General features: G+C 36.3%; 1 protein-coding gene across 2 annotated transcripts in view; it reads right to left on the reverse strand.

The window, feature by feature from the left end:
• The window catches only part of AP-1-2beta (adaptor protein complex 1/2, beta subunit), a 68831-nt gene that overhangs the window by 20018 nt on the left and 35221 nt on the right, over window positions 1-13592 (reverse strand). For both annotated transcript variants that reach the window (XM_081766249.1, XM_081766259.1), the window contains exons 10-13: window positions 12764-12944; window positions 6932-7200; window positions 3721-3913; window positions 728-921 (exon numbers count right to left, since the gene is read on the reverse strand). In XM_081766249.1, coding sequence (XP_081622375.1) covers window positions 728-921; window positions 3721-3913; window positions 6932-7200; window positions 12764-12944 — 837 coding nt within the window. The remainder of the gene's footprint in view (window positions 1-727; window positions 922-3720; window positions 3914-6931; window positions 7201-12763; window positions 12945-13592) is intronic.

Below are 13592 nucleotides of genomic sequence, written 5' to 3' on the forward strand. Positions count from 1 at the left end.
ATAAGTTACATCTACCTTCCATAGTCATACTTATTTTAAAGATAAGAAAGAACAACTACTTCTCGAGCAAACCCCTAGCTACAAAGAGATAAACTGATGTCCTTATATATATATATATATATATATAACACGTCAGAATTGTTTTTAGAAACACGTACTTCATCTGTAATCCACTCTTCCGTTAACATGTCAATGTTTCCAGACTGCTGAAGTTCATCGAATTGCTCAACAGTTAAAATATAGCTGTAAGAGTTTCAACAATGTCTGAGAACACTGATAGATTTTCCACTGAGGCAGCAGGAAAGCAAATTACAGAGCAGTTATGTTTTTCAAAACACTATGAAGCGCTTTAAAAATATATATATATATATATTTTTCGTAGCAAAAAGTAAGCCACCTTAACTTCTCATATTCAAAATATGTGCGACTGCCAACGATGAACGTAATACGTCGAATATACTCGTTGGTACGAATTTCTTCAGGTAGAAAGGTGTGTCTTGAACTATAAATATTTGTGTTTTCAAAGTGATTGCATATAAATGATGAAATTAGATTTAAATTGCACATGTCAATGATCCCCTTCCCCCTACTTTCTTGTAACTAATAGAGTATGTTCTAGAAGAAATCTCTTTATGTCCATGTTGCTAATTAAATGCTCCATGATGCTAAATATTTTTCTATTATTTAAAAATATCTTTAAATTTGTTTTGAGACATTTGATACTCACTTCCTGGAAAATGTTCCCCAGATGTCCAGACCTTTCCCTTTCTCTGCTGGCAACCAATTCGTTTTAGGAGGTGTGTATGACGTAGGGATAGATGAAATTCCAAAAATATCTCCCAACAATCCTGTCGTCGTTTGAGAGACTGGAGCTGCTGCAGTAGCTGCAGGGGCTGGAGTTGTACCTACATCACCACCAAGCTGCAACAATCATACATCGATCATATATAATTCTACTGGATTACTCAAGTGAAATAGTGAAACGAATATAATTCACTGTATGTATGTTACTCTGTACGCTTTGACATTTTTCAAGCGATGTTCATCAATGGCATAATATTTACCTTTAACCCCTTGTTAAAATTTACTCTAAAAATAAATAACGAAAGAAAGAAAGAAAGAAAGCAAGAAAGAAAGCAAGCAAGAAAGCAAGCAAGCAAGAAAGAAAGCAAGAAAGAAAGCAAGAAAGAAAGCAAGAAAGAAAGCAAGAAAGAAAGCAAGCAAGAAAGCAAGAAAGAAAGAAAGCAAGAAAGCAAGAAAGAAAGAAAGAAAGAAAGAAAGAAAGAAAGCAAGAAAGCAAGAAAGCAAGAAAGAAAGAAAGAAAGAAAGAAAGAAAGAAAGAAAGAAAGAAAGAAAGAAAGAAAGAAAGAAAGAAGAAAGAAAGAAAGAAAGAAAGAAAGAAAAGAAAGAAAGAAAGAAAGAAAGAAAGAAAGAAAGAAAGAAAGAAAGAAAGAAAGAAAGAAAGAAAGAAAGAAAGAAAGAAAGAAAGAAAGAAAGAAAGAAAGAAAGAAAGAAAGAAAGAAAGAAAGAAAGAAAGAAAGAAAGAAAGAAAGAAAGAAAGAAAGAAAGAAAGAAAGAAAGAAAGAAAGAAAGAAAGAAAGAAAGAAAGAAAGAAAGAAAGAAAGAAAGAAAGAAAAGAAAGAAAGAAAGAAAGAAAGAAAGAAAGAAAGAAGAAAGAAAGAAAGAAAGAAAGAAAGAAAGAAAGAAAGAAAGAAGAAAGAAAGAAAGAAAGAAAGAAAGAAAGAAAGAAAAGAAAGAAAGAAAGAAAGAAAGAAAGAAAGAAAGAAAGAAAGAAAGAAAGAAAGAAAGAAAGAAAGAAAGAAGAAAGAAAGAAAGAAAGAAAGAAAGAAAGAAAGAAAGAAAGAAAGAAAGAAAGAAAGAAAGAAAGAAAGAAAGAAAGAAAGAAAGAAAAGCAACGACATTACACAATTGTGCATCTATACCGTGAAATGTTAGGTCTGGACACAATTTTGTAATATCGTTATTTATCTTTGGCTTATCGTTTTCTTTCCTCCTATTTACAACATTCCTCGTTTAGTTTTACAGTCTCCTTCCTAATTTGTTTTTTTAATATCTCAATATTACGACAGAAATCATCAGCAAGACAGTTAGGATCATCCGCAGTGACAAAGTCAATAAGAATCCTAACGTGCAATAAGGTACTTGAAGTGTGCACCCACTTTCTGCGTTTAAATATGATCACGAAATGCTTGTCATGCCCACAGAAAGAAACAGTAGTGTAACTGCTTAATTTGGTCCCAGTTTGAACTGCTGACCCAAAATGTATCAGCAGTAGCAAAGTATATGCACACGAAACGTATGGTCTAATAACTTTCATATATAGATAACTCTAAATGCAAAGTGTAACAAATATGCACGACCAAATTTCAGGGGTGAATTCCGTATAGGAGGACAAGTAAAAACGTTAAGAAGACTATGTCAGGAAATGCATGGTTACGGAGCTACAATCATTACCCACCTGACGCTGGGCGGGGAATTGACGAATATGACAAAAGTCACATTCTCACCACCACTGTTTTCCCGATAATGAGGAGGTATCCATGAGTGATGCATCAGTGGAAAGAATATGGACCTGATTCCAACGAAGCCATATTTGTGCCCATTTATCGATACTTACGGTTGCCTACTTATCGTTTTTTGAAAAAAAAAGTCTTAAGTTATTGCGTACCCCTAAAGATGAGCGCCCGAGGTCTCACTCGAAATACTGGAAAAAAATGTTTACAAGGAGCACTTCTAAGTGCTCACAGCTTATTTGAGACACAGCTTATTTTGTCCATGAAGTACACAATTCTTGGCTCTTACAAAGAGAGATCAAATTCGGTCAAAAATATATCAAATAGTAAAAGAACATAACCATATATATATAAGGAATTAGAATGAGAAACCAAAAGCAGAAGTTTAACGGCAGCAACAGTTAAGGAAGAGATAAAGAAGAAGATACTAATAAAAAGAAACTGAGTTCCGTTATTATGTCGAGCTCATTTATTTAAAGCAGCCATACATTCACAGGGATACACTATCTGAAGTCCCATGTATTCAATCCTGTTCAAATTTCTGTTTTCACTTTTTCAATCTTAATAATGCTAGATGTTTCTCAATGAATACGCGGAAATTAGAAATTGTTCCTTGTTGGTAAAATCGAATAACACATCAGATAGGACAGAATCACCATCCTGCGCAGCTTTCTCGTCAGTTGATATACTTACATGTGGAAAAACAGAACCTTACATATTTACACTACTTCTACAAATTGAACTGCAGTAGTGAAAACTTTCAATTCTACTGGGTGTACAAAACTGACTTCCTAAAAACAGAAACACAAAAGGTAAGGTGTCTTCCCCCATCCCGTACTTTTTCTTATTTATTTAAATTTATCACACAGAACACTACAATATTACTAACATATTTTTTCCCTACCACAAAAGAAAATAATTTGCGTTCTTATTTTGTAACGATTAGAAATGTATTTTCCAAAAGAATAACACTGTTTCATAAATATTACGCGAAATTCTGATTTTTTTAAAAAAAATACCTAAGAGTTCTTAGAAGACATACAACAGTAAATTCACATGATTATTGGTTCTGATTAGAGTCTGTAGGCGAAAATATCGAGGTTGCTAATAATATCAGTACAAGTAAACTTCTTTCCTTTCTTCAAAATGTTATAAGTACATCTCAAATAAAATCTACAGTACTTACCAAACTATCTAATCCACCACCAAGTAGATCTAATCCTGTGTTAAATACAGGTTGTGTGGGTTGTGCAGGAACAGAAGGTGCATTAATATCCATGCTTAAAAGATCACCAATGAGAGAATCTTGGGAGGGTATTACTGAAGGTTGTTCTGCTTCAGTTGGGGCTTGATCCAGGACGTTCTCCTGAGAACCAGTTCTGGAAAAGAAAACAATACATTTTACTATTGGCAGGGATATGCTATCACAACAGTGCTAAGATTTTGTATAGACCGTACGGAAATCATTACTTTGTACTAACTGAATATTCCAATCTGAATTGAATAACCACCATTGAGTTCTAGAAATTTTGACAAACATGCTGCCATGTTAATTTAAGGAAGAAAAAAATGGTAATAATATCTTTCTGAATTAGAGTGATCACAAATTAGTGTGTTTTCAAGTTTACTTATTTATCTTTCAAAAGTGGACATAGAGCCTTTCTTTAAATAGTAACAAGAAAATCTTGATGCAAATCTGCATATCTCTTGGCCTTGAAAAAGAAATCCGCTTAATTTTCAAAATACCGCCAAGTACATTTTTTTTAAATCATTAGAATATTCAAGTAAGTAATAAATGTTAAGAAAGGTTACAGAGTCTTGCGTCATTATAAAAATGAAATGAAATCAACACAAGAGTCATTGTGTTACGTATCGTCATAGTGTTAACCAGTGGTGTAACTAGTTTTACTGCGTCCTGGATCGATCCATCATCGATTTACTCATACCCGCCCCCTGCCCCACGCATTTCAGCTGCTGCGTTATATATAAACAGTATACAAAGTTATTTTTATTAAGAAACCTAAAGTTTTTACTTATCTTTTTCCTAAGTTATCACTACATACTTAATATGAATTATGTTCATAGAAAATTAAATTAAAAATGGTTTACTGTACTTAATCTAAACTGCTACTTTTATACTTTAAAGGTAGTATGATATCATTGCTTATAACTCTTAATCTAAATGGGGAGTACAGGGTAGTTTATAAGTGTCAACTAGGTTTCAAACAGGCCCAACTTTCGTTTTATTCCCGGGTGGGGGTGGAACCCGGGGGGGGGGGACACGGCGCGCTGTTTGCAATGACTCATTATGCAAAACTTTCACTAGGCAGCTAACTAGACAAACATTGTCCGGGTATCGCCCAGTGGGGATCCAGAAAGGGGGCGCGGGGCTCGCGCGCCCCTCTACGAGGAGTAAAATATATAAATTAGTCCCTAAAGAAGCGCTTGTTTAAAGGCTGTGGAAAAAACAGTTTTAAAATTTCTCTCAAAAGAAAGATTCTGAGTTCGTTCTCCACTCATTACAGATAATGTATGTGTTTCCACTTCATGCTAATCTTCGATTCTCTCGTGTTGGACAACATGGCTTTCCTCAATGCTGCCTCCAGAAGGGCGGAGATAAATACGTATTATGAAGCATTGCAGTCCACATTTTTAGTTAGCGAACCAAATATTGAAAAAGTCTCAAGTTTATTTTTCAGACCTGCGCCCCCCCCCCCCTCAAAAATTCCTGGATCTGCCCCCGGGTGTATCGGATGTTGCCAATTAACTGCTGATAGTCACAGCGTACCTTTTGAAATGTTTTCAAACGTTCTTTGCATAAGGAACAGATTTCCGTTTTCTTTTTCTTCGCCCTTGCGCCCTGGAGCAATACTCCACTCACTCCATTGTAGTTACGCCACTGGTATTAGCTCAAGTCAATGTACGTTAAAAAAACTCATCTCTGTGTGCATTCTTCAATATTTACAGTAATTCTACTTCGGTTCGTCAAGAAGGAAAACGACAGTTTAAACAAGGGAAAATCTTAATTAATTAATTAATTATTGAATAATAAAGGGTTCTTTAAAAACTTCTCTATCTTTTCTACTTTAGAAATAATAATGTACAAAGTATACATTCAATTGCTATTATCTTGAGGCACAAAATGGTTTAAGGAAAAAACACGGACAGATAAACAAAGAACATTGTTAAAATTTTGAGTGAAAATGTAGGACAGGACTGGTATATATATATATACGAAGGCCGTTTTCTTTCCTTTTTCTTTCTTTCTTTGTTTTTTTCTTTCTTTCTTTGTTTTTTTTTCTTTCTTCAAGCTCTGGTAAGCCACTAGAGAAGAATCACGTGAGATGGGGAAACCAAATTAGTCGAATGTGTTCATTGGAGATCGTAAATTCTCCATGCTGGAAGTCAGACTATTGTGTTCACTTATGGTACAGTTGTGAGAGTGAAAACCGTCTCGAGTGCAATCGAAGCGCCCTACATGGTGTGATTCGATTTCTCCAGGTGGCTGCTGATTTCCTGAAATTCCAACATCAGACAGTCCAGAAATCATATTTTACCAATTTCACGAACCATATGGTTCATACGTTCAAAGCCATCTTCCCCTACAGATGTTCACCCTTGACTAGGTCTGTATATTGGTCATGTAGGTTGGCAAAATTCTGTGTAGCACTTCTGCACACAGCAATCACTTATAAAGTTCCCATCATAATCCTTCATCATTCGATGGTGAATGGTGGATGTATTGTACTTTTCCTCCTGGAGAAATCGAATTATATCATATAGTCACCCTTGACAGGCGCCACGATTGCACTCGATACGGTTTCATGCTCGGTACTCCACAACGATTGAACAGTAGAGTCTACATTTTGGTATGGAAAATATACAATCTCCAATGAACAAATCTGACTAAGTTAAGTTTCATCATTTCACGTGGGTTCTCCTTTGGTGGCTTACTGGAGCTTTCAAAAAAGAACTCGTATAATGAATGAAATAAGTCTATGTTGATCAGCACTGCATCCAAATAAAACTATCCAATTTACGCAATAGTATGAAATTTCTTGACCCACTTCGTATACCATACAAGGAAGGTCAACTCTTCAAGTTACAAATGGTTCCCTCCATAAAGAAACTGCCTCTGTACAAATGTATTCAGTGTAGCTTCGTTTACGTCCAATACGTTTCTTGTATATCTTACTTTTTGCTTGTAACTTACTTTCCTGACAAGCCTTATATTAATCATAAATGACCTACAAAAGTTCTTTCTGCAGTCAACAGTTTCTGAAATCAAGTTTCCTCCCAAATAACTACTCTAAAGTCACATGGTAATATTTTTAGTTTACGGTTCCTTGACCAAGATTTTTTTTTTTTTTTTTTTTTTTATAATCATACTAACATACCTTGCAGGCAACGATTTCCTGATGCCAGCCCTTCCTTCTACAAAAGCTGTTGGTGGTTTGTGATATACCGAAGCTAAACTGGCAATATGACAAATCAATTCATCCAACAAAGTAGGCTCCAACAGATCAGTTTCCTCAGAAATCAGAGGTTTCTCTGCAAGAACAACTTCTTTTGCCGCTGCTGGGTCCGTAGACAAAAGGCGCCAATAAATAAAACCCCTGTCTCTCAGATCGGGATTATCTGAATCCTGGGTTGCCAGACTCAATACCTGAAACACAAATACTCATGATAGACAACACATTTCGAAATATTTACACTTGTTATTTCTAGAGATCAACCACTTTGAAAATAATAATAGATCTTTCAGAATACAATGTTAAATACTGATTTCTTATAATCTTATTTAGAATTTATGGAAGTGTGGGATTACATTATGATACGCAAAGATAATTTCGGTGACTTTTTCTAAACTATCACTTTCGTAACAGCAATTAGAAATTACGTGAGAGAATGGGCAGAATCAACTGACTGTTTTTACATCATATACTATATAGGTGCAAAATCAATGAAAATTCGAACAGCGAGAGAATGTGGCCATTCAGACTGCGGACTTGGTAGAATAGTAGTTATTACACTGGTATACTAATATCGGAATCTCGCTTGAATGCCCAGCTAATTCCCGTTCTTATTCGCTCTGAATTTTCAGTGAGTTTGTATCTGTAAGGGAGATGGCGTAAGGATAATAGGCTGAGTCATTCCATTTTCCAAATTCAATTGGTATAAGCATACTGAATAAAAAAGTTACTCATCCTACATAGAAATTATCTAACATACGCTAACAGCGCCTCAATCTAAAGTGACTCCACGACGTGTTGCAGATATGCTATATCGATATCCATATACTGGTTAATCTCTACATCTTGCAGTTTCAACAAAGTACGAGGATGCCTATTTCTGCGTTTCACTCGATATTACAAATATAGTCCCACAGATTTAAACCTAGATCTAAATTTGGAAACTTCGTAGGTATGATAGGTGCTATATGTACCTGAATGTTCTCAAACACTGACAAAATATGGCAGTTGACTTTGAAAAATGGAAGTGTTCACTGCATATTCATCATGTACACGTTCAAGAAATGGCAACACATGGTCACCAAAAATGTTCAAATAAAAATCTGGTTAATGCTCTAATTTACCTATATGAGTGGACTCTAGTCATGGTACGAAACACATCCCTATACTATTATCTGCCGGTGAAAGACTTCATTGGACTTTCGGTGCACTCGACGCTTTGTGTCATTACAATGCTAAAACGAGACTCGTCGGACAACATTACATGTTATCAGTCCGCTACAGTCTGTATGTCTTGAGCCCACTGAAGTGGTTCAACTTCCTGCGCGCAGTAAGAAATGGCCTCTTTTGTGATACTAATCTCCCAATGTCCATTACATGAAACTCCCTTCGCTTCGTTCTTTCGGAAATCGTTGAAATAGACCAGCATTCATGGACTGCAGTTACTCCTGACGGGTCCGAAAATATATTTTATTCGACCAGGTGTTACACTCGTCGGCGGTCATCTTTTTAAACCGCAATTTTGATGCCGTTTTGTGGTGACACACGTATTACATAATTTCTTACAGACACGTTGAACAATCACCAACAAATCGGGCAACTTTACTTATTATTTGCACATGAGTACTCCTAAACCCAATAGAACCTTTTTGCCATTCTGTCACATCTTCGTCTCAACACATCTTAACAAGCTGTTTCCATACAACTGACACATTTACTCCAGTTAACTACAATGATTATGCGTCAGCGGTACTAGGTCATTCATTCACGTGTGACCAGTGAAATGCTATCCAATGTTAGTTTCAGATGGAGTGATAAATTTTGCGTCCGGTGTGCTTAACTGTTCATTCATATAGACACTGAATTGTCCAAGCATATATACAGTGTAGGAGTTGAAGTAGAGTCCACTGTGATCTGACAGTACGAGCACGGACCTCACAAGTGAAGGGTGTGTGGCTGTTTAGAAAGAGAACGGGCAACGCAGTGATTTGCGCACCGGCACAACAAGCCAGAGACCAGTTTTCATTTCCTACTCAGTACCACACTTTTTCGCTCTTTTGATTTTCAAAGAAATGATGAGTTAGGAAATTTCAGGTGTTAACAAGAAAATTGATAGAAACTCAAACGACGATACAGATCCAACAGTAGACTCTCTAACCAAATTAATTAAAAATAGATTCATGAAGCACTTAAGACACGTCGCAGATTACTTTAAAAAAAATCCGTGATCCCCTCTATAAGGAAGCTATGAACCGCTTACACACCTGAATTAAGCATTAATTGTCTAGACAAAAATCTTATATACCTACAAAATTTCTGAACTGTCACTAAAAGTATCTGGAGATACATTAAAAATCCTTACAATGCAAAACATTATGCTGCACATAAATGACTCTTTAAATTCTCCCCCCCCCCCCTCCAAAAAAATATGGCACTAGGCTGATTTCCTGAGAAAATATTTCAGGTCAAATCACGCAGGCGTCGGGTATGACAAGCCCAGCCAAGAACAATGTGTAACACTTTTTTAAAAAGCAAAGCACTTTTTCAAAGATAATAAGAAGCGAACCAACGTACCTGAATTAAATGAAATTATTAGAAAATTAAGACCACTAGAAGCCCTAGGACCATTTGCTGATATAAGGCATAATTTTAGCCAAAAGCGTGGAAATTTACTAGAAATAATTTCAATCACTAAATCTAACGAAGATGCAAAACTCCCACAGAAGCACAACCCTATAAGTCTCCTCAACACAATGGCCAAAGTCGTTGAATGTGTTGTCTTCAAGAGACTAAAAAGCCTCCTCCCTACACATAATATAATATTTGCGAACATTTCGGATTCAGAATTCAACATTTGACAATACACCAGTTAGAGTAACCGAATTCATCAATGACTAAATACGAGGAGGATCAAAAATAAGTTACATGTCCCCTGAACCGGGGCACATTGCACAACATGGGTGGCGCATTGTCAGAAGACTGGGTCTGTGATCAACAAGAGGACTTTTATCGACAAGGAATTGAACAACTGATTGAACGTTTGGATCGTTGCTTACAGGCACTTGGTAATCATGTTGAAAACTAGTGTGGTATCTGTCAATTTGCATTGTAATGTTTCATTCAATATAATTTCATTGGCTTTTTTTTTATTTATTTATTTTTTAAATGTTTATCGTATAATTACCAGAGCCTTGCTATGAAATGTGGAGAAGGCTTTTGATAAGTGTTAGTTCCCAGGAGCAATACATAAGATGATACAAACTAATACACTGGATTACACTGTATAATCGCATTCATCAGTCATTAATTTGCATCACACTAGAATAAAAATTTCACACAAAAGATTTACTTGAATCGTATTATTAGACTAAATATTAGGCCACTACTCTTCATTATACAGGGTGATTACAAATTAAAAATGCAACACACACAATAACGAATGATTCATGAAAATGTACAGGACCTGTCCAAGATTCATACATTTACATCCTGTTACAAATGTTAGATGTGGCTTCCTTTCGTCGCATGACACGATGTAGTAGTATAGTTCATTCACATGCGTTCCAGCATATCCCTACTAATGGTAGTAAAAGGAACTGTAATGCGATTCTGGAGCTCACCCAAAGTTATTGGTAGTAAAGGCACATAAACTGTCTTTTACATGCCCCAAGGGAAGAAATTCATACACTCTCAGGTAGAGAGATTAAGTTTGTGGAAACAACCACAACCGCATGCTGTACGGTAACAACAGAAAAATATTTCCTCATATTTCAAAACACACAATACTTTCTGCTGCATAGACACAATTTTGTAAACTAGGCATGTGCTGCCAACTGTCGCCACCAACCAAGATTATGCATATGAGGAATTAAACTTTCAAACGTGTTCTTTCGTTTCATCATTATTACATACGCATTGTATTAATATTTGGTCTAGGAATTAATTCGTGCGGGTGGACAAGAGATGGCGCAACGAACGGAGCGTCCCACAGTTCCGTGTATCCACACATGTGTTGCAAACCCCTGTCATCGCGTATCGTTCATAGTATAGGGCAGTGGATTAAAGCGTCAACAACACCAGTTTGTAGTTAAGTGAACATGGCGCAATTTGTGCCTGATAAAGTGTTTTTGCGGGGTGTCCTGCTGCATTACTTTAACATGCAGAAAAGTGCGACTGAAAGTCATCGTATTTTGGTGGAAGTGTATGGTGACCATGCTCTAGCTGAGCGAACGTGTCAGAAGTGGTTTGCACGGTTTAGAAGTGGTGATTTCGGCTTGGCAGACCAAGAGCGAGCTGGACAGCCAAAAAAATTCAAGACGAAGAATTGACAGCATTGCTCGAGCAGGATTCGTGTCAAACGCAGGAACAACTTGCAGCAGCATTAGGCGTTGATCAAACAACAGTCTCCAAACGCTTGAAAGCCATGGGAATGATTCAAAAGATGTCACATTGGGTTCCACATGAATTGAAAGACAGAGACGTTGAAAGACGAAAAACCATTTGCGAATTGCTGCTTCAACGACAGAGCAGAAAGGGGTTTCTGCATCGAATTATTACGGGTGATGAGAAGTGGATCCATTACGAGAACCCTAAACGAAAAAAGGCCTGGGTGAAACCAGGTGAACCAGGTCCATCACAACCAAAACGAGATATTCACTGTGCAAAGGTTATGCTGTGCATATGGTGGGATATGAAAGGTGTGGTGTACTATGAGCTGCTGCAACCGGGTGAAACTATGAATGGAGAACGTTATCGACGACAATTAATGCGTTTGAAGCAAGCTCTGGCCAGAACACGACCAGAATGGGAGAACAGACATGATAAACTTATTGTTCAACATGATAACGCTCGCCCACATGTCGCAAAACCGGTCAAAACCTATTTAGAAAATGTCGGATGGGAAGTTTTACCCCACCCGCCGTATTCACCAGACGTTGCTCCTTCGGACTACTACTTGTTCGATTGCATGAACAACGATTTGATTGGACAGCGGTTTACTTCTTCAGAAGATATCGAAACATGGGTCTCTGACTGGATCGCTTCCAAGGATGAGGACTTCTTTCGCCACGGAATCCGTACATTGCCTGACAGATGGGCGAAAGTGGTGGCTAGCGATGGACAATATTTTTCTTAAGATATTTATGTATTTTGTGTTTGTACTACAGCTTCAATGTGTGCGTACCAACCGCACGAATTAATTCCTAGACCAAATAGTTTTGGACGATGAATCATTTATAATTACCCTTATATGTAAATGATAAAACCAACATTCCAAAGTCAAATGCTGCAATGCACACAGATGACATTATAATCTATGTATCCTGATTTCAAGCTAATCAAATTATTAATATTGTTATAATTGTAGCAGAAGTAACTAAGTCCAAAATATATACTTTTGAGGTAAGATTTACCTAAAATTACTGCTTTAATGAAGTATGCCGCGTTCTTTCTTCAAGAATTCTCAGTATCCATTGCTTTATTTTGAAATTAGTCAGGGGCAAATAGTGAATTCATTCCAACTTTAACAAAATAATTCAGGTAACTTTTGTATTAAATTAAAAAAAAAAAAAAAACTTTTATGAAACACGACATGCGTTTCTTTACTTCCTTATAAATTACTCCTATTGATTCTGATTGAAGTCGGTCACAGGTAGAGTGCTAATTTTTTCAATAATTACATTTTTTTTTAAGTTGCTATCTTCTACTGTGAACGGCATCATTAGTTATGTAGTATTTGCTACAAACTATTTCACTTACCTGTTGTACAAGTTCTTGTGTATCGGTTGGTCTTTTCAGAAATAGTTTTACAATGGCTGTCAATAACTGAAGCTGAACCTGAGTGTTCTCATCATGGAAACCTTCCAGAAAGCTCTCTAATAATTCATCGGCATTATCAATTCTTTCAGCATATTCCCCAATGATCCAGATCATAGAAGCTCTGTGAAAAATTCAGAAAAAAAAAAAAAAAAAAAAAAATAGAAAGCTTTAGTTTCTCTGTGGTACACTAATTGTGTGAAGTACAATAAAAATTACAATTTACATTCGAAAGTTATTTTTGATTCGGAATAAACGAAGTGATTGGCATGATAACAGATGTTACTAAAATATTTTGCTATGACATTATATACACACACACGGAGGAGGATAGGAAACTACAGTTACAAGGCCGATATTTCTGGAGTTTCGTCTGTTATAGAAGAATGAGGAGTGTGCGGTAATTTTAATACATGGAGTTGGCAATTGTGCAGTATTTCCAACGTACGGTATATATACACAACGAAAGGCATCTAAAAAAGTACCAACTGAAATATCGAAGAAACGAGAAACGCTAACGATATACGGTTTGCGATAAACAGCAATATCAAATAGGACTCATCAAATGGAAGTATGGTATGGTAGGAATAATATTGACAAATGGGGCATCAGGATTTAAGTGAATGTTTTGTAATGGAATGACAGAGAAAAATAAAAATAACATGGAAGGTACAAGTGGAGAAATACAACGCCATTTGTCTTACGCTTCTACTGCACATAGTACCGGAGATATGATCATGGGAATCATTGTAAACAGAAAGACAAGTGACCC

This window comes from Thermobia domestica, chromosome 1 (genome assembly GCF_964235325.1).
Source record: "Thermobia domestica chromosome 1, izTheDome1.hap1.1, whole genome shotgun sequence".
NCBI classification, from domain to species: domain Eukaryota; kingdom Metazoa; phylum Arthropoda; class Insecta; order Zygentoma; family Lepismatidae; genus Thermobia; species Thermobia domestica.